At 48.1% G+C, this 26,909-nt stretch overlaps 1 protein-coding gene across 1 annotated transcript in view; it reads right to left on the reverse strand.

The window, feature by feature from the left end:
• The window catches only part of XKR6 (XK related 6), a 197,385-nt gene that overhangs the window by 22,330 nt on the left and 148,146 nt on the right, over positions 1-26,909 (reverse strand). Inside the window, 1 exon segment of the mRNA XM_055810673.1 lies at positions 14,915-15,111. Coding sequence (XP_055666648.1) covers positions 14,915-15,111 — 197 coding nt within the window.

Raw genomic sequence — 26,909 nt, forward strand, 5'->3', positions numbered from 1 at the left:
AAGATACCAACATTTCTCCTGGGTGAGCTGGACAGCAAATATTCAGTGTGACAAGAAACCTTCCATCAACCCCTGTGCAAAGGCAGCGCTTGCTTAATGCCAAATGCCACATCTCAGTTCTTCCCCATCACTCGCTGGCTGCTCAGGCTTCTGCGCCGTGAACCCTGTCAGGGGGTTTTCCCCTTTGGGTGGCACATTCCTCCCTGAAGCTCAGTCTGAATCGAGGAACAGGTTTTCATTCTGATGCACACAGAGTGAAAATGCATTTATACAAAACAGAAATTGAGCCAGATTCTGCTTTTGTAACGTTGCCTGAGTCACTACCCCTTACTTTTTAATATGTTTATATTTAATTACACGAAGTAAAAGAGGTCATAATCAGACCCCAGGTCTGATCTTCATTTGTTCCTGCTGGAGCCTGATGCTTGATCTTTCTTTTTTCTTTCCTTTCAGAGGAAAGAATGACTTTTTCCTTCTTTCCTTCATTTTCCCTCTTACTTTTTCACTTTCTACATGGAAAAATAGGGATCATTACCAGTATATAAATAATAAAGGGCTGCATAGACTGTTTTGCCATTCATTTTCCTCATAGGATTTCAGGACACTCCCTTAACCAGTTTCTCCAGTGTGCCACCAGTCCATTATGGCAGATGAGCACTGTTCCACCTGTGGTGAACATCACGTGTAAGTCTGACCCAGGAATGGCCTCCTCACACCTGTGTGACAGCTCTGTACTCCACTCAGAGTCGGAGTGATCAGGAATGAAAACCCAGAGCCTGACAGTGGAAAGAGCTGTTACACCAGTGTCCTGTCCTTTGCTCTTTTCTCATAAAAATGTTTTGTTTTTGTTGGGCAAGGGGTTGAGTTTCAAATCCAGCATCTGCTCCCTTGCTTGGGAGCTCTTCCCAGACCTTCCTCCAAGGAACATCACAGTGCCTTTCTCCCCAGGACCTGATTCCCACAGGGACACAGTGTCACCAGTCCATAAGAAACAAAAAAATGCTGGTGGTTGTTTGGGAAAACAGGCAGGAAACAAAGGTGAAAAACTCAATTCAGGGACCAATCTCCAAGTACCTCTGGACAACAAGAAAGGGTCTTCTACCACTGAATCCCACTGGGATTTCCTGACACAAGGCTTGCACTGAGTTTCTCTATAAGATAGTCCATGTCCAAGCTAGCACAAGGAGGACTCTTCCACATTAGACCAGAGGAACATCCACGTTCCAAACCTTTTATTGTGAGAGTGAGAAAGTCCATAGCAAGGCAACTAACTTCAGAACAGCTTGCTCACATGGAGAGTGGTGCTCCCACCCCTTGCAAGTTAAAGGCTGGCTCATGTCCTGAAACGTGCATGCTTCCTAAACCCTTTTCTTTTTGCTAAATTAAGATGTGCACAGTGACCCCAGAAATGCTGGATCTCTCTTTAGTTCCCCCTCAACCTTTACCTTAGCACTGCCTTGAGGAACTGAGGTCCACAGGTGCACTATGGATTGTGTTTCGAAAGGACTTGCTTTCCTCCCCTTTCATCCTGCTGCCTTTCAGTTCTCCTGAATGCCCCTTCTCTACTGCTAGAAAGAGGTGACCAGCCACATTCCTCTGATCTGTGCTCTCATTATCTCGGCTGTTTCTATCATGTCTCCTCCTATCCATCTCCTCTGTGAACTCGGGAGCTGCCAAACAGCTCAGGCCCTGGGGCCATCTAGTCCTGTATTTTCTCCAGGATGCAAGCCAGTGACTGATCCTTCTGCAGGAGGCACAAGCACCCTAGGCCAAGCAGAAACGGGATAATCTGCCCTCTGTTTTGGATTATCCTTGAATACCCTCAGAGAAGTGTCAAAAGTTGAAAACGCTGGCAATCACCGACCATGTAAGGATTGGCAAAGCTTCCCTCCCCCCCTCCTCATTTTAAAACACTCCTAATGAAGATCTTCCTTGTATCACCTGCTTCAATATTTATCTCACCCAAGGAACGCTGTCTGAGACAGGGGTGAGCTGCCTTCCCGAAATGCCTCTCTGTCTCTCCATTGACTCTACCTGGAGTGTGGGTGATCAAACTGAAATGATCAAACAAGGAGAAGTGGGTAAGATGAAAAGTACCCTAGGGAGCAGTGTTTTGGCATCCACCAGCTCCCCACAAGAGCTCAGAAGAGAAGCCTGAGTCCCAGCAAGGTGAGGAGAGCAGAAAGGGGGGCTGGGGAAACCTGTTCCCGGCTCCAGGATGAGCAGAACAGCTAGCATTGGCTCCTGCACGAGCAGAACCTGACAGACCCAACATAACATGGGCACATTCAAGTGACGCAACATAATGATTTTATACTGCTGAAGGCCAAGCCCCCAACACCCTCCTGCTGAGAGAAGGGTGCCCATGATCAGTCAGAGGACATATGCAAGTTGCATTTCCATGAACAGCCAGAGTTATCACCCATCCTCAAGAAAACAGTAGCAGGAAGACAATACCCCGCTGCTACATCAATGAGAAGGCTGAGCTTGTGCGCATGTACAGCGTCCTTACAGGCACCTAAGTTCGCTATTTGCTTTCCACAATAGCCTCACCCCTTTCCTAGGATGCTGACCACAGGTACCTTTGTTTTTACCTGTTCATGTAGGCAAAAAAGCTCCTGACAGCCACTCCACTGCTGAAACGTTTCTGGCAGCACTTAGCTGAAATCTCAGCACTGATCTTCAAACAAGACTCCTCTCACTTAGCTAACCGAGATACTTGATCCTGTGTGGTAGCTCACCACCAGATAATGGCTCATAAAAGATGAGTAGAGAGGAGAAGGGCACATGGGAATGCAGGCCTTGAGAGAACCTCCGTCACTGTTGTGACACCTAAATGAGCAAACGAGAAACAGAGCCAGGGCTATTTGTTGACCCTGAGCCCAGCTGGCAGGGCTGGCCATGTCCATACTATTAAACTTTCCATAGTTGTATCCAATCTGCCTTTTGGGAATGGCTCCTGAACTACGTGAACTCATTTTCTCCTGCCCTGGAAAGCTCTGGGAAAGGGCTAGCTGGCCAAAACTGTACCACAGACCATGTTAACAGAATCACTTGGGTGTCGTTGCCTGGGCTCCAGCACTGCTTGCATTACAGGTATAGACCTAATCCGTGCACAGACCTCTGCCTATCACAAACATAGTCATATAATCCCCTTCATCACTTTAAAAATAATGTAAAAGACCTGTGGTTCAGGTCCTGGAGATGGAGCCTCTCATATTATCGGATTTTCCAGGCTGGGCTTTTTGGCAGAGTAAATTAGCCCAGGTGGCTGCTGTGTCCAGACAACTCTGGGGAGCTCAGACATGGCAGCGAGACCTTAGGTAAGGCATAATACAGATGTGCAGACAGTTTTATGCCAGCAAAATGTTATTTTGGCAGTGTAGGTTAATCCTTCTAGGAAGCTGGTCTAGGCTATGCTTTCAAAGTTCTGTCTGAGGAAAATGCCAGTGTGACTATTGCTACAGCTAGATGGGCAAACACTACCTTGTGGAGAAAAGCCCTCTTCTGAAGGTCCATCCAGCTACCAGAGTCTCTGATGGGAGTCTAATGGTAGTGATATAGGAAATGAACATCAAACTCACACTTTTCAGGGGGAACAATTCATGGCAGATGTCTAAGAGCACCCAGAAATCTGGGATGAGTTTGGTGAATAGTTTCAGTCCTAAAGAAGCTGGAGGCAATCATGGAGTAGAGGAGACAGGAGGCACACAACAAAACTAATTTTGCCTTTGGAGTCCCTTTTGATGTGACATTAATTATTATGACATTAATTATGACATGAGGCTATTTATTTTGAAATGGCTCTTCCATTTTGAAACTTCTCCTAAATGTTAAAAAAAGAAATAAAGGAAAGAATTCACTGTCTCTCTCTCTCACCAAAAGCAGATAGCCTCACTGCAATGGATGCTATTTAGAGGATGTTGACATAGAACAGTTCTTTCCTTTGTGATTCTTGGCCACTAAAAAAGAAAACTCATTGATCTTACTGTTGGTGTTTTTGATGTTGGTGCAGGGCTACATTTGATGGTGTTTCCAACTAGAATAGCTGCTGTTATCACTTGGGGTTCACGTAGCCTGGTAACCCACACCCCCAGCAGTGAGGACTCAGGCTATCTTACACAGGTGACAATATCTCTCCAGGATCTTCCCACCATGCCCCTGTGCATCTTTCCCCAGTCCATCCTCCAAAGGGCATGCAGAATGTCATGTGGACAGGCCTGCATTGAAGTTCATAGAGACACTCAGAACCAACAGCCATGTGCATCTCTGTCTTCTAACGCCACACATACAGACGGTCTGGTCTGAGCCTGATCTAAATTTATTCAGGTACCCATCATCTTGACTAATTCTGCAGTGGAAATGTGCTGGGAGAGCAGCAGCCAGGACTTCCTGGGCACAGTTTAGGTTGTTTGGAAATAGATCATGAGAACTCTTACACATGTCTGTTTTTGTCAAAAGCTGTATGAATTGCTGCTCTATCCAGGGTGAGATACCTTCTGCACAGTCACTGTAATTATAAAGACTTCTAGTTAAATTCCTATTAATCTGCACGCCTTCAACCACTGTCTCAGAATCACGCTGAAAAGGAACCCCACCTGGATCCCCCAAAAGTGAACAGCCAGAGGCAAGAAGATCTGAAGCTCCTCAAGAGACCCCAAGAGATTTTACTTGAAATGCTGCATCAGGATGTCCTGACAACACCTAACTCAAGGACAGGATTTCAATCTATGCATGCAGAGCAAAATCCCTCTTTGCAGGCAATACTACAGGGCAGTAAAGTCTATCACAGAAACCTGGTTTGACCTGAAAGCAACACGGCCAGCAGAGAAGTGTACTAGTCATCTCCATAGACTTCCATTGCTTTTTCTTGGTGTACTTTCTGGGTCCTCCCGTGCTCACTTGCTTCTGACCTCAGTTCAGAAATCAGGGTAGCCTGAGCAGAGCCTTGTCTCTACACGGCCATCCGCATGGCCCAGAAGCATCCAGATCTTACCAGGCACCTGAGATGAGAAAAAAGTCAACCTAAGCTACCGTAATAATTGATAAGGAGAGCTAAGCACCACCATTAGCATGGATACACCATGGATCTCTAGAGACTAAAGACACTCAGGTATGTTTATCTTGTAGCCTCTTGGTTAGATGTGCAGTGTTGTGTGGTCATTGATTGCTGAGATCTAGGGATTTTCCCTCTGCTATTTAAAACAGTCTTTCCCAGAGCAACAAGGGGAAAACAAACAAACAAACAAACATGATTAACTGGGAAGAATAAGATGGCAAAATCCAAGAGGAGTTACTCTTGGAGGAAAAATCATATTGCACATTCGACAGCTGGTTCTTTGTGAAGGACACTTTAGACACAACTTTTAGCGGCCAGGTTTTTGTTCAGATTCTTGAGTATATTGAATCTTTTCACAGGCTCCAGCAGAGTCACTCCAAGTTTACACTCTGCAAAGATCATAACGAGTGTCCTATGCTGAGATTTTTCAGACCTAATGATATTTGAACTCTACCACGAGGAACCTTCAGAAAAGAAACACACCCCATGATAATACTAGAATGCACTGAAATGGGGAAAAAAACCCACCAACTTTGATAAGGAAAACAACAAATGGCTTGACTTAGAATAAAATCTTTCCCCGCTCATCTCTATATTCTGAGTAAGGATAGTTGCTGTGAAACAACACAACTCTACACACACATACAATAAACTCGCATTTTAACACCGTACATTTGCTATTTGTTGCAGCATCTTTATCCTGGCATTCTTTCTTAATTCAGATGCGAGCTGCAGCCACTGAGAAGAATTTAAACCTGCCTAGCACAAGTTGAAAGGATGCTGTGATCTTGCAAGTGGGACTGAAATACTCTGAAAAATAGGGGAGCACCTCAGCAGCGGAAAGGAAAGCTCTAGGATTTCTGCTGTCTGCTTCTGAAAGTAACCATGAGAATTTCTATTCCCTAGCACAGGTCTGTGGCAGCTTTGAAGCTGGAGCCTGCGCTTAGAGATCAGTAACTGCGCAAAGCCTAATTCTGTTGACTGCTACACCCATCTTGTTATTCTGTCTCAGCCTCCCAAACAGGATGGCCCAATCCAGACTGCTCGCTAGGAAGCGTTCTTGGCCTGTGCTAATGCCTGAGCCAAGCCTGGGAATTGTTTGGGTTGGTGCTAGCTGCCGTGAGTTCAATATGTGCCAAGGACTGCGCTGCTAATTGAACCCCATGGATGACCAAGATCTGGTGGCTGTGCTCATCTTCTTATGTGTTTCCATTTATTAGCATAGATGAAACCCAACGGACTCATCACCAGATTTCGGAAGCAACATCTGCCAGGGCTTAGTGAAGGAACTTCCTGCTATAAATACAGCTCCCGTGGCCAGTTCCTTGGAGACGAGGCAACGTCAAGGCAAAGTTTCAAACAGTCTGTGACAGTACCAAACACGGATCCTGCAAACCACCTCTGTTTAATGCTTTGGCCTGGACACAGGAAGTTTGCAGGCCTTTAGAGAAATAACTTCACCCCAGTTCTGGAAATGCTGCTTTTACCTGATGGGGAAGAGGAACGCAACCCAGCTTGGTTCACGCTCACTGCTCAAGGTAAGAGGTCTTCGTTCAGCGTGTTTAGAGGTGATGTGGCAGCAGTGCACACTTTGCTAACCTTATGGTTTATAAATCTTTGTTATTGTGTAGGGGGGCATTGGTGGAATTGTCTCAGCATAATTGCAGGGTGGGGACTAGTCTCCTGAAAAGAAGGAGCATTCTCAACACTTCTGGAGAGTACACAGGGATGGCATCATTAAAGTGAGTCTGGCAGAGCACTTCTGTGAGGGGGAGTGACGAAGTGACAAAAACGGATGTGGTGCAGCTGGTGCTGTCTCGCAGTGGGGTAGCTGAAGGCACCAGTGACACTGATTTCCAACTATAACAGCAGGAACCTGTTTCTTCCTCTCCTTCCCATGCTTTGTACGCTCTGCAAAAGGTCTAAGTGATGTGCAGGGGGCTAGAATTCAATGGCACGCCAGCATTCCCCCGTTAAGTCATGCTCACGTTGGCTTGTCTCTCCTGGGTCTTTTTGCCTTCTCAGAAGTTCATGTGAGTACAGGATGGAGTTGAGACTGCCTCTTCAACAGATTAATGAACTTCACCTTCCCCAAGGACAGGCTGAGATCAAGCCATGCATCCGTTCCGCTACTGCAAACGTCTGTTTGCACCTTAAGAGTATATTATATATGGGTTCCTGTGGTAGGAAAATGGCTGGGCCTTGTGGACATCCCCCATCAGTGATTGTCCGTGTGAAGATGTGAACGTACTGAAGGGACTGAGAGCATGAGGTTGGACAAATGCCACTTAGGACAAAAGTCATTTCACGAGATTTCTACAGACTCAGTAAATCTGCTGCACTCCCAGACTCAGGACTGTCACCTCAAGCTAATCATGTAAGACAACTGACAGTTTCTGAAAAAAGAAAGTTCTTCCCTTTGATACTCAGCAATTTTGAGCCAGTTGCATCAACCTGAACTGCTCCACCTGCATCTGGGGTAGAAGCACAGAGATGTCCTTGCCCAGCACCTGCCCGGCATCTTCCCCATGTGTTTTGCACATCTCAGTGGCTGTGTGCTCTCTGTTTATTCAGAGTTAGCATGCCCTCCTAGATGCCTGATGTGAACCCCAGAGCTGCACACGCGAGCAACCGGAAGATGGAGACTTGAATTCCCGTGTGTTTTACTGGCCAATTCCACAGCAGTGTGCACCCACCTCTTCCTATGCTCTGATCATGAATCCGCCATTAAGAGGGATGTCTCCAAGAAAGTCTGCAACATAGAACTACCTGAAAAAGCCTTAATTTCCTGCCTGGACTCTGCTTGGCATGAACTTGCTACCCAGGAGCCTGCAGTGCAGACATTCTCCCCAAGACCTTTAGCTACTCAGACCTCTTTCTCTGTGCCTCAGTTTCCCAGCTGGCCTGCAGCTCCCAGGAACAGCATGCGCTAATGCTTGTGTAGTGCTCTGATGATGTAACCACCTCCCAGTGATTACCACAGTCTTACAAAGCTTAAAATTGGCAGCACTGGCTACCTGCCAGTGCTGTCCCGTGAACAGTGACTCATCTTTATTGGCTGTGGCATGTCCTGCGTGTGATGGTGGCACATGGTATGGAACAGGTTTTTTATCAGCACTCCAAAATAACAGAGTGAGAGCTATGGCAAGGTGGTGGACGGAGAAGCTGCAGGTGGGGATGGGCTAAAGGATGACATCTCTCTTTGGGCTTGTTCCAAAGCCCACTGGAAAAAAGAATAATAAATGCTGTCACTGTCTTCAAAGGCTCCTGGACCCAGTTCTTTCCCACCGCGCTGGGACAATACGGCTGATGATAGGGTAAGCTTTCCCCATGCCGCTCAATGCCAGCGTGCCTCAGGCTTGGTCTGCTCTCAGCACGCCAAAGCAAGACGTCCTCAGTGCCCACTGCCAACTGTGGGGATGGCTTTTTGATGCTGCTGGGAGTTGGCCTGGGACCAGCGACTCATTTCAAGCAGGGCACCAAATTGCTATCTGTCATCCGGCTTTGGTGAGAAGGAGGGGAAGGCAGGAACAGAGCCATATGCCCCAGTCTGGCAAAGCACTTGAGTCATATGAGTGGCCTCCCAGGAAAGCTGCTTATGTGTTTGGAGCTATCTGGGCATTTTGTGAGATGCCTCCTTGGTCTGCTGATGAACATTTAAAGGGAAACTATGGTTGAATCAGGACAAACTTCAATGCAGATTACCCCGGTTCCTCCCTGCCAAGCCCCTTCAGCAAGCAGACAACTGGTGGGGTCCCTTGCCCACACGGCAATGAGCAACTGCTTTTCTGCTCATGCCTCTTCTGTCACAGGGAACCAGGGCTGGGTGACGGGTGCCTCCCATATCTTTTACTCCCCAAGGAATGGCATGAGAAAGAGAAAGAAAGAATATGCCTTCAACCCCATGGGCTAAGTTTTAGCATCTTTTTTCCCTTATGATCTGTCTCACAGTCCAAGGTAAAGCCCAGCGTGTGATGCTGGTAGACCTTACCCCTACAACATCTCCTGTTACTGAGGACTCTATAAGGCAAAGACTTTTTAGGCATATATTGCAGTTATCTTGCTGGATCTTATGAATAATACACCAGTCAGAAAAGGGAAGGGGATTTCTGCTTCTGGGGGAAAAGAACTTTGCTTGGACCTGCCTCAATGTCTTACCCATCCCAAACAGAGTCTGTAGATGACGTGTTAGTCTTCTTTGTACTGAGCCCTGTGGAATCCACCTGAGTGGCTTATTTATGATGGTTAACTACAGGACTCTCCAGAAATGGGGACAATTTTGTGTAGTGAGGTCATGGAGATTTGAATTTGGGGTTTTGGTTTCATGTTTGAGCACTGTTGGAATTTACATATTTAGTTACACCCAAATTGAAAGACACCTGTGGCAAACAGGAAGCAACACCCCATAGCAAGCACTTTCCCCTAAAAAAGCAGCTTTTCCATCCAGCATGGCATCTCCCACCCACAGTCCTCTGTAGCTGCATCTCTACTAAGAATCAAGTATTTTCAGGGATTTTTATCCAGCCCACTGGCCAGTAGTTACACTCTGGTTCCATCCATATCCCATATGTTGCCATCCAGAGGTGGCCACATCCAACTGCCTGCTGGGAATGGTCCCTGGTCTGTATTTGCTCCGAAGCAGTCCTTGGGGATTGCTTGGCTCAGCTGGGTCAAGCCAAAACCATGACAGACCCATGCTAACTGGGCAACAGTGATGATGATGATGGGTGCCCATTGCTGGTGCCATTTCTGTTGGGCTCTCCGATGGACGTACCTGCTCAGCCCAGGCCAGCGTGAAGGATCTTGCACTACCTTCTAGTGCCCCTTCAGGGTTAGCAGTGCTACCTGCAGGATGAACTTTCAAATCTAATGAGTCTGTTCTCCACTTCCAGTGGAGACATGGGAATTTTAGCTTCTTCAGTTATATTCAGGCCACTGTTGATCACATTTGAAAATCAAACCCTTGGGCAACTAAAGGCTGAAGGCCCCTTTTCTAACTTGATTGCCCCAGCTAAGAAGCTTACTTTGATCTTTGGGGCCTGAGTGGGAAGGGGACTGAGTAAGAAGTATCCATTCATGTGTTGCCCTTTAGATATGGCCTTGGTTTTAGATCTCAAACCATTCCTCACAAGTCATTGTGCCTTCAGAAATTTCCTATCCTATGAATAAATCTAACAGGACATTTCAGACAGTACATAGTTCACAGCATAAGCATTATTCACAGCACACTACTGGTTAACATCAGCCTGTCACTGGGGGAAAATTAACCGAGAAATTTATCTCCACATTAGCCTTAACTCATTATCACCCACAGAGGAATCCTCTCACTCGGGTGTAGGAGTGTTTAACTTCAGGTTGCCTCATCTCAAACCCACTTAGCTCATTGGGGTTGGCTTCTCTGGGGGAGAACAGCTTGAGGACAGCGGCTAATTCATCCCTGCTGCTTGTCCTTCAATACCCTGCCAAGGACCTGTTAAGTCTTCTAAACCAAGTGACAGGGAAAAGCATCTTAGTGTGCCCCTGCAAAAAAGGACAAGCCCTGATCATAAGTAGTCCCCAGGCATGGTACAGAAGGAGTGAGGACATGACAAAAGATAGGACTTTGCTTTGGAAGGGACAAGAAGATTTGCAAACTCCACCAGGATAACTCTGCAGTCAACACACATCTGTAGCTGAGGTGTCTCAAAATCCCTTTTAGTGCTTAACTTGTATCACTCCGCTTAAGAGTGACCCCTTACAAAAAACTGAGGCTAATGTTGCTTTTCCTTAAATATACAAGCAGCTTCAGACTACTTATTGCAGGCTGCAGAGTGTGCAGACACCTCACAAAATCCCAGAGATTTCAACAGGACTTTGCAAAATGAAGGCTTATGCTGTAAATCTCTTTCAGATCAACAGCAGGGTTATAGAGGAGCCGGGCACAGCATCACTGGATAGACAGTTCTTTTTGCGGAGGGAAACCCTGCGCTGAAAACCGCAGCCTCCTGCAGGCAAATTCTCAGCAAAACCTTTGCATAAAGATTTTGTGACATGAGTGGAAGGGCGTTAGAGGTTCTGCTAAATCTCATTAAGTTTTAAAGTAGCCACATGAAAAAAAAATAAGTACAAGGAAATCTCTTTAAGAGGAGATTCATGCTGAAAAACTGGGATCTCTCTCACCTCGCTAACTGCCTAGAAGGTGGGTGTCTCCTAAACCTTTAAACTGGTTATATGTGCTCTTTTCTGTCCAGTGCAGAGGATCAGGTGCCTCTGCAACGTGAAGGATGGTTTATTCTGCAAGAAGGCAGGTGGACCATCTGCTACGAGTGATTATGAAAAGAAGATCTGGGTTGCTGGGCTGCTGCTCTTGTTAATACTACATTTCCCCCTGCAAATACACCATGTTATTTAAAACAGGGGAAGTCCTCTGGCCAGTGCTATCCAGGAAACTGAAAGAGATGGACACCCCTTCATCCCATCCTCCATTAGATCTTGGAGACAGTTGAGTAAGGGTCAGGGCTGCATCCACTTCAGAGTCCCATCACCTCCTAAGGGCAGGTCTAAATGCATCACCTTGCTTCTGTCTAGATTCCCTTGAGAAAGGTGCTGCTGGAAGGCGAGCATCTCATCTTGTCTCCTTCAGCTGCTTTGGACATGGGCTGATCCATGGGAGGTGCGGGAGGCGTCCTTCCTCCCTCACCTTCCATCGACTCTGTTTTGGACCCACAGGGCTGTGCTTGCAGCAGATGAATTGCTCACAAAGGGCCTGCATGCCAACACCACCGCCTTCCATATGCATATTCAGGAGCTGATGTCAACCCATTTGTCCCAGCAGCCCCAGCACGAAGCACTCCAGCTCAGCCTCTCAGCATGCACTTTCCAGGTCAGATGGAGCACACCGAGTTCTTTCCTCTTTTCTTTCTGTGCTATTTTCTGCTCTTCCCGAGTCATCAGGCAACGGCAGCTAAGCTGGGATCTGGTCTGCCTTGTGCTACTGATATGATGAAGGAACGAATCCCGACCTTCATCACATCCCAGGGGTGTTGTCCCAGGCTTTACTGAGGCTGGGACTTGACCTCAAATTCTGCCTCCAGCACATCTGCTGCTGGTGGTGTCAGACCATGCAGGAGATGCTAACTCCTGGCTGAGCAGGGGCCCCTTACTGAAGCTGGTCTGTTCTCCAAGCGCTGAAGGAGCAACAAACGTAGGTTCCACCCAACCCTTTCAAACAGGTACCTCTCAGGGTAAGATGGTTCTTACAGGCATGGTGAGGCTTTTGTTTCTTCTGCTGACCCAATAGATATGGAAAACCAGGAGGTTAAGTGTTAGCCTGATTGCATCCCCTTCTGTTAGTGCTCGCAGCGCTCCCTTGCTCTCTGTGACCACAACAGGCAGGATCAGCCCTTTCTGTCATCATGCTCCAAAGCATCTCTGGAGAAGATGCACTGGGTTTGAGTAAAAACCTCCAGTGTATTCACTTTTCTTACCCCAACAGCTATTTTAACGTGGCAGCTAGGAGAAAAAAGCAAAACTTCCTGATAGTTCCATTCCATTAACTCCCTTCCTAAAGCTCCCTAACTAGAAGAAGGAGACATTAGCTGACCCATTTGGAGCCTCGCTTGGCTTCCTGCACTGGGCTTGGCTTTGAAGTCTTCAGAGCAGGGAGGACTGGGGCTTGGAGGAGGGGTGTATGCCATATAAAATGGTACATTGACCTTGTTCTAGCACTAAATTAATACATAAGAGACTGTGCTAACCACGTGGAAATAGCTGGAGTCTGGACATCTTAGCATGGGCTGTATCTGGGTTTATAAGCCCTGCTGCAGGCCATCTTTCCAGCATGCATCCCTCAGTGATGCAGCTGATACTGTCCCTGTTTAGAGGCAGAACTGGCCTCTTCCTGTGATGAGCCACGCTCACATAGACATGATGAGCCAGGAGAGACTTGATTTGATTTTTAAACACACTGCCTTGCTAACAATATCCATCTTCCTTTGGTTTCTGCCTGCTTTAAGGGAAATCTTTGATGCTCCCTTTCATAACATCTCCTCTCAGCATTTAATTTCCTTTTATATAATTACATACCGACTGGGAGGAGGAAGAAGGCAGAAGCACTGAACTGGCATGGAGGAGCTCGAGGAAACCTTGCACCTGAGTCAGAAGCACTGAGCAAGCTCTGCTGCTCGCATCCATCAGCAGTGCCCGCTGCTCGGCACGCAGCCGAGGGTGCACTGGGGACCCTGAGAGCTTGGCTGCTGGAGTGTGGCAGGCAAAGAGCCCTCCAGGGCTCGGGGAGGCAGGCAGGGACGTGCGCTGCCTTGGAAGAGAGCACAGCCTGCTCGGTGTGGTGGAGGAACGGAGGAACTGCATAGCTGAAGAAGGGAGGGGGTTGGAAAATGATGCAGCTTGTTCAGTGGATTAGGCAGCCATGCCTGGAAGTGGCAAACTGAAAGAGCCACGGATCTGAAAGCCTAGAGGGATTATTTGGCTGTGTTGTCTGACTTGCAGCACGACAGAGGCCAGCAAACTTCCCCCAGTGCTTTCTGTAGTGAGTCCAACAGTCTGCGTAACGCCCTGGCAAGCCTCTTAGGTTATGATTTCTACATTTTTAGTAGGGTTAATAATGTTGGAAGCAGCAGGAAAAGGGTGCTGGCAAACATGAGCAGCAGTTGTAGAAATGCATGTTCATCATGTCAGCTCTTTGGAGGCCTGGAGAGCTCGTGATGAGAGGTTTCAGAAAAAGACTGCATAAATAGGAGAAGGGAGGTCTCTGTAAACAACTGTAGGAAGGGGAGAGCAGTCCAACTTAACTGATGCTGGAGATAGTGGTGACCTTGGTCCAACCAGCAAAATTTAACCTTGAAGAACTGCCCAGTTCCAATCTCAGCTCCAAGAAACTCCCCAGGTCTGTCAGAAATGGCATGCCACACAGGCTGTCTTTGAGAAGCCGAGTGTCATCCCTGGTGTGTGAACTGAACAGGGGCTGAATAACCCAGCAGCTCATCCACTGATACCACTGTCGGTCCTTGGAAAGGACAATTCTCCCTTGAGCTCATGACCCTTAAGCAGCCAGCATGCCCATGGGTATGGGCTGGTAGAGTTGTTGGTCCCAGGGCTGGGACAGGGGCATATGCCATCAGCTGATGTGGATGCCCCATGCTTAGGACATCGCTGCAGCAAGGACATCAGAGTTAGCAGACTATTCTCTGAGTTTGCCTCTGAGCGCCTGCTCATCTATCTGCTGTTGCAATGGTACCTGCACTACAACATCTACACAATCCCCTTCACCGCCTTCCCCCTGCTCTTTTCTTCAACTTGCTGAGAACCAATGACTAAAACTTGATTCCTGGTCACTCTTCAGAAAAGGTCCTACAGCGCTTAGCTATTAATAAAAACCCTTATACTACACTTGAAACCATCAGAGCATTGCACTGGCATTGAACTGTTTGTCCTCGCAACTCAAATTCAAATCCGGCCAGTTTTATTACCACACTTACGTAAGGAGGGAAACTGAGGCAGGGAATGATTGTGTTTGCCCAGTGCCAGGCAGCAAACAAATGGTGACACTTGCCATAGCAACAGAGACAGACTGCCTCCTCCTCGTAACACCATCATTTCTTTAGACTGGACAGGGTGTGGAAGAGCTGAATCTTATCTTTTCATTGATACTGTGTGTTTTTTCTCAGTGGACCAAGCAGAAATTTTACCCAGTAAATGCAGTGCGGAGCTGGAATGAAATTTGTCCAAAGTGGCAGCCCCTTACGTGCCAGGTTGCGCAGGGCAGACAGTTAGCAAAACATCCATCGGCTGCTGAGCATGGGATCAGAGGGGGGAGGCCGGGAGGATGGGGAGTGGGGGAGGCGAGGGGCCACTTACATGGTAATGTTTCTGCACGGTTCTTTTGGATCATTATGCAGAGCTGTAGCACCAGTTGAGGGGCGCTCTCAAGGAAGGTTTCCAGGAGGCGCAACATATTTACGTCTGCATATTCGTACATCATAGCCCAGTAGAAACGCCGCTGGTGTTCCTTCCGCCTCTGGCTCTGGATCCCCAGGTACATAGTTCGGATATACCTGCAGGAAACGGGAGGAAAAGCCGAGTGTGAGACTTTGCCATGCAACAAAACCTGAGAGGGATGTGGCTGTGGGCCAGTTGTTTGGGGAGAGGGAGGCTGTCTCAGGGAAAGGGAATCTGGGGTAGGCACAGGGGTCTACCCAGTTCTAGGACTATCTCCTGCAAGATCTGAGGACTACTTTTGTATTGCAAAAGTGGGAAACCTTTGACTTGCACCACCCAAAAGACAAGCATGGCGGGGTAAGAAAGGCTCGTGAAACACTTGCACAAGAAAACAACGCCCTCACTTTGTTTTCATGATGATGAGGAGAAGCTACTTGAAAAATACTGGTCATGACACTTAGCAGTGGCTCAACAGATTGTCTAAGCCTCTTCAGCACTCTAGTAAGGAGCTTCCCTCACAGACACCAGAGATTTGATCCTATTTCATCACAAGTGGAGCAATGAGACATGACCTTCACCTTCAGCAAGTGTGTAACCCACAAATACAAAAGGTCCCAGCTTGCCTCTGGTCAGCTATTGAGACTTTGGGCAATGTTGGACTAGAAGGTGGTGCCTCATGCATGGGCGGGTACTGTCCTATCATTGCCTCTGTTTCTGTATCAGATGATGTGCAAGGAGACCTGCAAACCTCACCCTGGGGACACGACTTCTCTTTGGGGAACATGTGGCCAACCTCTGTACATGGAGCTGATCAAGTCAGGGTATCACAGGGCGCCCAGATGTCACAGGACTCATGGTGTTAAAGCATCTCTTAACAGGGTCCTTTCTAATACTTGCTGATATTAATGATCTAATATTGGGTCTTCTTCCTTCTCATCCTGAGTGGTGGCTGTAGCCTTGTGCTCTGAAATTTGGGATAGGAATAGTTTCACCTAACGCTGACCCTGAAGTTGGTTATCTGAGCCAGTCAATGGATAGAAATGTCCCCTCCCGGGACTCTTCATCTGTCCTACCTCAGATGCCAACATGACAGTGGGATGAAGTGCCTTCTGGAGGCTCTGGGAGGGGCTCACAGCACAAACTGGGGTTTCGCCAAAACGATTAGATCATTCCTTGCCACTCGGGGCGAGATTGCACAGCAAGGAGGAGCGGGAGGAAATGACATAAGCCTCCACAGCCTCCGCATCTCCAAATCACACCCAGAGACAGGGGGCTGGGAGAGATGCAGAGGTACCTCTGCAAGCCCTGCCCTTCCTCAGGCACCTTGTCCTTCCGTCCCGTTCGCAGCTGACAAGCACCAAAGACAAATCCCGAAAGAAGACGCAAGGACAAAACCCATGATGCAGGACAGCCACCAGATGGGGCTCGACACCCGAGAAAATGCTACGCCAGTCACATACGACACTGGTGACACTGGTGTGACATCCACAGCAGAGCCCGAGCGGGGTGGAAATGGCCGTGGACCACCTGCTCTACCATAGACACCGGCCCTCCTCCCACTCCCCCAAGGCCACCACCTCTACTCGGCATTTCCCTGAGAGACCCCAACCCCAGACGCTGCAGCATGACACAGGGATCCTGCCTTCCCTTCCCGCACACAAGAAATTAAATAATTGTAGTTGAGCTGGAAAGGCAAAGCTGGGGAGAGCGAGTTGCAATGGCTCAAAGAGACAGCAGAGAAAAGGAGCAGGCAACTGGTTTTATAATATCAGCAACACAGGGCCACCAAAAACCAAGGCGGTGGTGCCCGTAAGGTGCTTCCCATGGGCAAAGAGGGCATCACCCCTGCCAAACTCTGCAGAGATCCTCACTGGATCTATTCTGTAGTCTGGCGTGGCCTCCCCCTTCCCCATGAAACCTAAACTCTTCGTCTGAAGGTTAAGCCACTAATTTCTCATCATCCCAGCAGCTACAGACAAGGAGAAGAATTTGTACATTTTCACCCTGCAGCAGTCTTTCACCTGTTTGCACGTAATTACCATGTAAAACCTTCCTTTCTCCAGACTAAAAAATCCCGATTTCTTTCAGTTCCTTCTCACAGCTCACATTTTCTAGACCTCTACTCTTCTGAATTGCTGTCCCCACCAACTGCCTCCAGTTCTTGGTTCTTTTTAAGACCGTCTTTACTTTTCCAAGCACTCCAGACTGGCAGAACCAAACTGTAACAATGGCACTGAGTCACTCAAAAAGATTAAGAAAAAACTAACAGAAGGGACATCACATCCTGCAATGATTTCTCCTTGATCTCTAGGGATTCATCACCATCCACACAGTTTGAGCATGAATGTTTCTAACTGGGCACAGTGAGAGGTCACGCCACCTATTCATGTAGGCAGCATGCATAAAAAGGACATAAAAATGCATGGGATTAACATAATCCCTGATCCTGTCTCCATCAATGGCCAGAACAGTGGCAATGACGGTAACACCAAATTCTCTTGACTCTTGAGCCCGCAGCCTTTTGCAGAGGTCGGGTCTATTGTGCCCCTTCCATAGATGAGGAAACTGAGTCCTAGAATGGCAAAAGGGCTCTCTCAAAGTCTGCTGCCATCAGAACCTGGATCTTCTACTGCTGCCCCCAGCCTCTAAACCCCACAACACAAACATGTGAGTGGCTGGGGTGGGATGACCCTGGTGGGACACCAGGTGCCCACCACGGCCGCGCTGTCCCTGCCCCTGAGCTGGGCCGGGGGCAGTGTAAGGGCAGGCTGGTGGGTCGGGATCAGGGCAGGGAGCGATCCCTCACCGGGTACCGGCACGGGCAGCACGGGCTCCGCTGGGGGGAATTGACTGAACGTGTCACCAGTCAGCTCAGAGCGGGATAATGAGAAACAAACCCAAACCTGAAGACGCCCTCCCCCACCCCTCCCTCCTTCCCGGGCTTAACTTCACCCCCAGCTCTGTCTCCTTCCCCCGAGCAGCACAGGGGACCAGGAGTAGGGGCTGGGGTCGGTCCCCCACCCGCTGTCCCTGCGGCTCCTGCCCCCCGTGGGGAGGGTCCTCACCCCCTGCCCGGCCCCAGGGGGGTCCCGCGGGGTCCCCAGCCCTGCCCCCGCCCGGGCTCCTCTCCCCACGGGGCCACGGGCCCTGCCAGGAGCTGGCCCAGCGCCGCTGCCCGCGGGTCACAGCCCCCTGCGGGCAGCCCCTGCCCCGGGGGTCCTGCCCGGGCTGCGGGGGGGAGCTGCCCCCGGGGGCTCCACGGGCTGGGGGCACGGCCTGCCCGGCCGGGGGCTCCCCACGGGCTGGGGGAGCCTCTGCTGCGGCGCCTGGAGCCCCCCGGCCTCCCCCTGCCCTGGCCTGGGGGGCTGCAGGGCCGCGGCTCCCCCCTGTGCTCGCTCCTCTCTCCGGTCCCACCTGCAAAGGGGGGTTTTCCCCTTACCCCAGGGGCGCTCCCACCATCGCTGGTGGGTCAGCCCTTGGCTCCATCTTGGAGCCGGCCGGCATCGGCTCCAGCGGACACGGGGGAAGCTTCCAGCAGCTTCTCACAGAAGCCACCCCTGTACCCCCCGCTGCCAAAACCTGGCCACGCACACCCCATGCTGTGGACACCACTCCACCTGCTGACAGCCCTCCATCCAGGGCAGACATACTTCCTTGTCACCATAAAGCCCAGCCCTGGCCAAACTGACCCGTGCTCTAAGACCCAGAAGGACAAGTCTGTCCCTATCCAAATGCTACACGGCACTGTCGGCTCAGGAATCCTTCGGCATAACATTGCCCAGGAAAAAGCCACAGCCTCCCACATGAACAGCACGGGAGCAAAACAGCTCCAAGGACCACCTGCAGCTCAAGGGAAATGAACCTCCATTTCCCTTCCTCCCAAAAACCCATTCCTCCTTGATGCCAACCAATTGTGAGTTTTTAGCAGAGAAAGTGCAAGGGTAACTGGGAAAAGCAGTATTTCTACCTGGTAGGCTTTCAACAACTACAAAATACCTGTCTAATTAATCAATCTAAAATTTCACCCGGCTGTAACATCGGTAATGCTTACCCTTATTTCCAAACATGAACGTACAGCACCAGTGTAAACAGTTGTATTTCAGTATTACCTCTCTCTTTCTGGTATCTAACTTACTTGTTTGAGTGCTTTTTCCTACCTTTACTAACACTGGTTAAGTGTAGACAAGCTCTGAATTAAAAAAAAATAAAAAAATCAATGTCATTTCACCTGAAATTTGTTGTTCTCGGTCAAACTGGTAGCAAACAGGATTCTATAATTAGACTTTCAAATCCATATTCAGGCCTGATCTTCAATCTTTAGCAACACGATGCTTCCTCTTATGTCAGTGAAAGCCATTCACCGCTCTGTGCTTTTGAAAATCAGGCTAATTTATTTATTTAAGAGCTTAATTTTGGATACAGGAGCCTAACTTTGGGCTTTTTATTTTTCGAATGCTGGCTATTTTTATATGCGAGAGAGTGTGTATTTGTGTGTATGGAAGTATTTTTAGTTCTAAGTCTCATCATGGCTTCAAGAGATGGAACTAATTTGGGGTTGGGAGGGGGATTCAGGGTGATTTTCTTTAAATGCACAAAGGATTGGCTGTCCCCTCTGTTCTGGCAGGGTTCCCAGAATTTCTGTTGGTATAATTACCCTCATGCTTATTTACTATGTATGTCACAGTAGCGCACAAACTGTGTGGGGCAAAGTCACTGTTGTCCCTGCGCCAAGCACATTTCTAAGGAGCCAAAACCATTGGCTCCAGAAATGTGGTCAAATAATCTTTGGAGAGAGCCCCAGGATGCCACCAAGAGGGAGAAGGGGAGATGCTCCTACTGTAAAAAACCCCAACACAACCCACCCTAAACGCTATTGAAAAAGATGCTTCATGCAGATGACAGAGGCTGCTCAGCTGTCTCAGTAAGGACTATAGCAGAAATATCCAGAAACAGGATTATGGAGTCAGAAGCTCTGTCTATATCATTAAACAAAGCAGACCAAAGACCAACATTTCTCCTTGGCTAGCTGGCGTGACTCAACTCCGCATGGCCACATCCATGCAAGTTGGCCTTAGCCAAAATTGCCAGAATCTGTGTTGACAATTTAATAGGGTGAACTATGACAGGATTGTGCCTGTGCCTTGGCACTGTTCAGTTTACAGAGGTGGCTCTAAATGTCACCAGCAGAAAGTGTACAAGGATGCCTCAGGCAACAGGGGCTTGAAACAAAGAGGATGCTGGTGTGTAAGAGGGTTGCAGGAGCACGGAAAGGCATGTCAGCACAGGCCCTGGGCTATGTTTTGAGGAAAGAAGGGTCCTGCTGGCCTGTGCCACACAACCACAATCTGACCAAGGTCAGGACTCGCAGACTATTATCTACAACAGTCAACAAAGCACAGGGGCCCTATCACCTTTCCTGAGGCCAACGGGCCAAGACTAACAACAGAAATTAACTTCCTCATTCTCCAAAACCAGGTAGCTGCCTTGATAGTATTGGGAATGACCCTTGGCCCCTATGGAATCCTGCACCCTGCCCAGGTTATGATTACTTGGGAGACTGCTAGTAAGCCTTCACCAGTCTAGTGTTTACACTAAAAAATTGGCAGCATGATGAAGTTACAGTGTTCATGAGGAGGCCTTGGCATTGCCTAGTTTGCTAGTACAAGTACACAGAAAGATGGAAAGGAATAGGAGTTGAGGTACTCAGTCCACTCCCAAACTCTTAGGCTGGGGCGCTCTTCTTGAGCAAACCCAATCCATCTCCTTTCAGAGGAGCAAACCCTGGCTTGAAAAATGGGACAGCATGCTTGAGAAGCTAGAAACAGACCTCTAGGGAAAGGAGGAGCTCAGAAAATGAGCTCTGCTGAGCAGGCTGCAACTTACGCCTGCAGAACCTTACATGCCCCTTTGGTTCAGCAGGACTTACCAAGAGCAGGAAGGCATTAGGTACAGCACCCTTCCCAGCGTCTCATTAACCTCCTCTGCTTCTCTCCAGACAACCCTACTTCACCATGGCACTACAGGAGCACAGTCATATCCTAGGTGTCATGGTGACAATGCACGCTATATGGATGGGCACCATCTCCCTCACCATCCCGTGCCACCAACCTTCTCCCTGCCGCTTAATCCTGGAAGAGGAGGGGTGGGACGAGGTGCGTTATTCAGCTGACAGCTCACCCTCCAGCCATCTCCTCTGCAGGCACTCCTGCTAACTCTTGCAAAGGGCCATTATCCTTATGCACTAGAGGGTGTTTACAGATTAAAAGCCCACTTCTTGGAAGGGAGGAAATGAGGACATGTGTAACTGCTCGGCTGGAAGGCTTGCAGCAGAGGCTGCCTGAATGTACCCTTAAAATGGGGTTATGTGAGGCCAGATCTTAGCTGGAGCAAGCTGGGATCCACAGGGCTCTAGCAATTTACACCAGCTGCAGCTTTGGCCCACTTTTTTAATTTTAATGAATTTTTTTAATACTGACAGATATAAAAGGAATATAAGATGCAGTGCTCAAGCAACAGGGGAGCATGAAAGTAAAATGCTGTCTATTAAAAACATCAAAATCAAACTTACAGTTGCCATCACAATTAACGTGCTCAATATCAACATTTGTTAGCAATTTTTTTCTTTGTTATAATGTTGCAAGTTAGCAATAAGGATTCACAGATGGGTAATTATTGTTCCTAGTTCGAGTATCAAAGTAGTAACTATGGGGCCCCATCCAGGTGCCGATATATCACAGCTTTGTCTGGCTGCTTGCATGGCATCAAACTTGTCCCGAACAAGGGGATGCATCCAAACTGACTCTAGGGTATGTTTCCTATCCTGGGCTAATCCTCAAAGGGTGTGCAGGACTTATTTACACCACTGCTAGTTGTGCTGGATCAAAACCGTGCAGGGGACCATTGCTAAACTGGGAAAGATCACTTGCCATCTCAAAAGCAAGAAAGGGCACCTAATTCTTCCCATAGGACTAAACAAGCAGTGTACAAACCCTTCCTTTAATCCAGCATCCTCACAGGTCACCCCAACCACATATGACTCATTCGCTCATCCTTTTGATGGCCTTCATCAGGGCCCCGATTTTCAAAATCGGGATTCTCAGAATCTTGCCTCTTCTGGCATTTCTTCATACGGCTTCTACCTAAGAATGAATAACATGCAACATGAAGTGTGTTCATCAAGTGTTTCAGTCCTCCTTTGCTGTTTCAGTCCTCTTCTGCCTGGTAAACATGCTTGAGTGTACAACTACCCCTTAATTACTTAATTGCTTCTATCAGCTCCTATTAAACAATAATCTCCATTCCATGCCTTGTCTTGCTTACTGGAGAATGTCGCTGAACACAAAATTAACTTATTCCATGCCTTAGAGACACTTCAAAAGCTTAAATGCCTGGCAAGACATCATTCATGAGTTGTGTAGACTAGTAGGTCACAGAGGACTGTCTGTCCTTGGACTGTCTTTGGACACAGAGTTTATTGTCATCTCAGTGCTGAACGTGGATCTCCAGTATGAGACTTTATCCACCTCCTCACTTATCACAGCATCACTGTGATCCAGCATCAGGCTCAGGAGTCACTCACAACAAGATTACACAACAGCGATTTCATCAAGGAGAGATAATAGGATTACTTGGCCTATATTATAATTTTTGAGCTAAACTGTACCATAATTTACTGCATCAATCCCTTTTCATGTTTTCTAGCATCCACACATTCCTGTTGGCTCATGATTTCCTTATCTCTGTTTGAAAACTTCTCTGTGAGTGACATTCTCAAAGTGTTAGCCAAGATCTGTTCCCTTTAAAGCCAAAGGGGCAAGTGAAGCCAAACTTGAATTACCCAAATTCCTAGGTATGATATCCACCACCTCAGGAAAATACTGGTCTTTATGTGGATTCAAACCCCTGTTCTTTAAATGCACTTACTTGAGTGGGGAGTATACTTGAAGGTCCATTTAGATTAGAAAGTCTTGCTTTTTGCGAAATACTATTTGCAATTGAAATATCTGTCAGAAAGAATGATAGTGCCAGTCTTATGCTGTGCAGCAGAAATGAATAATTTCATATTCTAAGCCAGTTTAAAGCTGTTTTAAAGCACAGGGCTTTACTACACACCAACCATGAAAGAGGCATCTGATTTATAAAACGTACGTTGGCGAGGATCGTATCATAGAGTGATAGAGTAATTTAGGTTGGAAGGGACCCCTAGCAGTCTCTGAACCAAGCCTCCCCTCCAAATGGGGATAATGTTGAAGTTAGAGAAGGTTGGTCATGGCCTTGTGCAGTTGGGTTTTGAAAATCTCCAAGGATGGAGACTCCACAACCTCTCTGGGCAACCTGTTCCAGCACTTAACCACAATCATTGCAGAAATAATTTTCAGCCCAAGATCATTGTCACTATTTGAAGAAAGTCTACAAATCAAACTCTCCTTGAAAAGAGGCAATTCCATCAAATAGTTGGAGAAACACAATAAAACCGTGATGCTGTAGGAGTTTTAGGACCTGATTCAGGCAGCTTTGATATCTGCAGGCTGATTTAACTTGTGACTGATAACTGGGGGGCTCTGATACACAAAACAGGGAGCTGTGATTGATTGATAATTTCAGAGTAATGTTCCCAGCTCCCCTGAAATTATTGCCTCCGTTGCAATGCCAGCCAAAGGGGACATATACCTATATCACCTCCTCCAGGGCATTGTTCATAGTCTTTGTTCAATTCCCTTTTTCCTGATGGTTTAAGCAGATATTTGGGACTGCAAGGCCACATGGCAGAACTGCAGGTGTGCATTTCATCCTGCTGACAGATACTGGGGTCACAACCTCCAGCAGATGCATGGGGCAGAGAACCGGGGCAAGGGCATCACTGCAGCTAAAGCTCCAGAGGCCAAAAATGCATGAGTAGCTGTGCTGCTCAGTCTGAGGGATGTTTCTGGGATACATCTTTGTGACTGTTCTCCTTTCCTAGCTGCAGAGCAGTTTTCTCTGACTCACAGATTGAAAGATCACAGCCAGAAGAAGAGAAACAAATCACAGAATGTCCTAGCCCTAAACACCCCCACTTTCTGCCATTAATTTGTCAAGCTTTCCCAAATCTGGCTGTTACTGAAATACCCATGCATAGCCAGAGCCTGGCCAGTATGTATTTACTTGCAAAAATAGTCATGAATGTGTTATTGGCATATTCGTTACGACCCCAATTTTGGAAGCAACTCTGCCCAGGCAGCCTTTCCTTGCCTGCATCCCCACGGGCTGTGTGGCTCCCCCCTGATCCAGGTTGCAGAATCCCTATTTCCAGATCTTTGCTCAGTAAATTGATACAGAATCAGTGAATAGCTTTGTAGCAGCACCTACTGTATTTTCGACCCAGGGTTGTAGATATTATGTTTATGTTTTCCCTTGTCAATTATTTTGTGAGGTGTAGAGTCCTAAAACAGAAAAAAAACCTCCGAAGACCTCTTCAGCACTAGAGCACGAATGCCCTTTTCTGATTTTAATGTGGGAAGCATCTCTGTGCTGCGTAAAGGAGCAGGCAGGATAGCAGGGGCTTCTGGAGAGGGTATCAAAGTGATGGGTGCTGCAAAGACATGTCACGGCATCTATCACATGTGGGATGGTCTCACATCCTAGCACTGAGCCAAATGCTCTCTTTTATCACAGATTCTCCCCCCTCCAAATTAGTTGTGAATACTTAAGCCCAATCCCTCTCCTATTATGCGCATACCTATTTACTTACAGTATATCCAACACCTAGTGCTATCACCTTCAGCAAAGCCTTCTGTTCTATATCAAAGCTGTTAAATAGCTTTACACAGAAAAAAGGAAGTTGAACTCAGTCTGAATTTTTGCTTCAAGTGTGTTTGAGCTAATAGGGTTTAATGTCAGGGCTCTCCTTTTGGAAACAGAACTGGTCCCAGTCCCGTAAGCCCTACAGGAACAGATGCAGCTGAAGGCCTTGAAAGTAAGCAGAGGTCTTTTGATTGACTTGTCTTGGCTCCGAGCAAGGGAAGTTTCAGGGCAGATCCAGAGAAATGCCTGAGGGCTCCCACAATATGAGTATTCAAGGACATGATGCTACAGGGACACATGGGAATAGTCACATTGCCCTTTCTATAGGATGGGCCGTGTTACAGTACCTAACCCAGATGGTCTTGAGAGGTGATTTGATATCACCTGGACTCACCAGAGCCATGAGATACCTCAGGAGAGAAGTTTGCGTTGCACTGGGAGGCCAGTCAAAGACAGGGACACACCTTCATGGCTCTCTGCAAGCCTCCAAGGTCCCTTGGTGGAGGATGCAGAGCAGCAGAGGGGAAAGCCATGCCTTTCAGTAGCAGTGAATCCCTTGGAGATGGAGACATACTGTGGTGGTTTTCTCCTCTAAGGGTTTTCCATTTCACAAGAAACTAATTTGGGATAGTGAGTCCAAAGATCTGAACAGAGACTGCAGGCTAACTGGGGTCTAAAGCCTCAAAAACTGGTGCAAACCCCCAGACCCCTAGGAGCCTGTCCCCTCACTCAGAGGGAAACATTTGCTATTCCCAGGCTCTGTCTGCTTGGGAAGATGAGGGGGTCACACCTCCTGCTGGGAGATCAGGCAACCACTACGGGAATCGATATGGATTCTAGGATAGTATTAACTGAATTTACAGTATTTACTCTCTCCCTCGCCATCAAAGTCATGGTGCTGAAGCAGTACCTGAAAACACCAGACAAGACTTTTCCATACAGCTGTCTCTTCCAACCCCCACAGGTGGTGGCTTTGTAGGAGGTGGATCTTCCAGGATTTTTTAACAGCATGCCAGAAAAACACCTGCCAGGAGCAGTTTAGAGGATGAGGACTCTACTTATCAATAGGGGAGCTGATTCTTGAGGACCTGGTGAAGCTGAAAAAGATCCATTGTTTGCTGCAGACCTGCCAGGGTCAGAGCTGTCCCTGCTGTTTGCATCCCCTTCCTGGCACGGACCACTGCAGAGCAAAGTACCAGGGCTTCCTGGGGCTAGCAGATCTTCTGGACCCTGCTCAGGTCCACCCCAGCCTTGCAAGAGCCCGTCAGGGACCTCTTACTATACGTTCAGCAGCATGTCCCTGGCTCGTCTGTGCCACAGGGGTCAAAGGCATCCCTGGAGCAAGGCTCCCGCTGTGGTGACTTTGCATGAGGGTTGAGACCGTCGCCTTTGCTTCGCCACCTGTTTGAGAAGGAGCTAAAAATTGGGTGAGCGCCTGTGAAATCCTGGAAGAACAGCCTCAGATCCCAGCTATTTTTAGTTTCACAGAAGCTGCGCATACATTAGCAAGGGCCTGCCTTCCTCTCCGGGTGTGCAGGGCTCTGAGAAATCACACGACATCCTCCCAGCCTGCCAGGAAAGAGTTTAACCCTTGTCGTCTCGCCACAGATGGCCCCATCCACCTGCACCTCGATACGGGCCCTGGGGGGAAGCAGAAAAGGAGGGAGAAAGGTCTTCATGGCCATTTTGGCTCTAGTCAGATGGAGAAGAATTGCGGGGGTCTTTGCCCCATGGCCCTTATATCATTATATCTGTTAGGAGGAGCAGGAATCTTTGGTATCATCTGGGGACTGGAAGGGAATTCCAATACCGAAATGGCACCTGACTCCCATCACCATCAGCTCTTGTTGGGAAACAGCCACACTATGGGCTGAGAGGAGCAGGGAGGAGTTCAAAGCATTCACAGGACTCAACAGTCGATGCCTCAGCTCCAATGACCTCTCATGATCGCCAAGATGGCCACTATTCATGAACCGCTATGTGCCACCTTCAATGCACCTGCCACAAAATCCTTAATCTGAATCTGCGGTCTTTTAGCCATGCAATCTCCTGGGAAACAAGACCTCATCACCACACAGGTTCTTCAGGTGCTTAGTGTCACAGCTCCTTCCTCCCACTGGCTGTGTCTCCA

The sequence above is a fragment of the Falco peregrinus genome, chromosome 7 (genome assembly GCF_023634155.1).
Source record: "Falco peregrinus isolate bFalPer1 chromosome 7, bFalPer1.pri, whole genome shotgun sequence".
NCBI classification, from domain to species: Eukaryota; Metazoa; Chordata; class Aves; order Falconiformes; family Falconidae; genus Falco; species Falco peregrinus.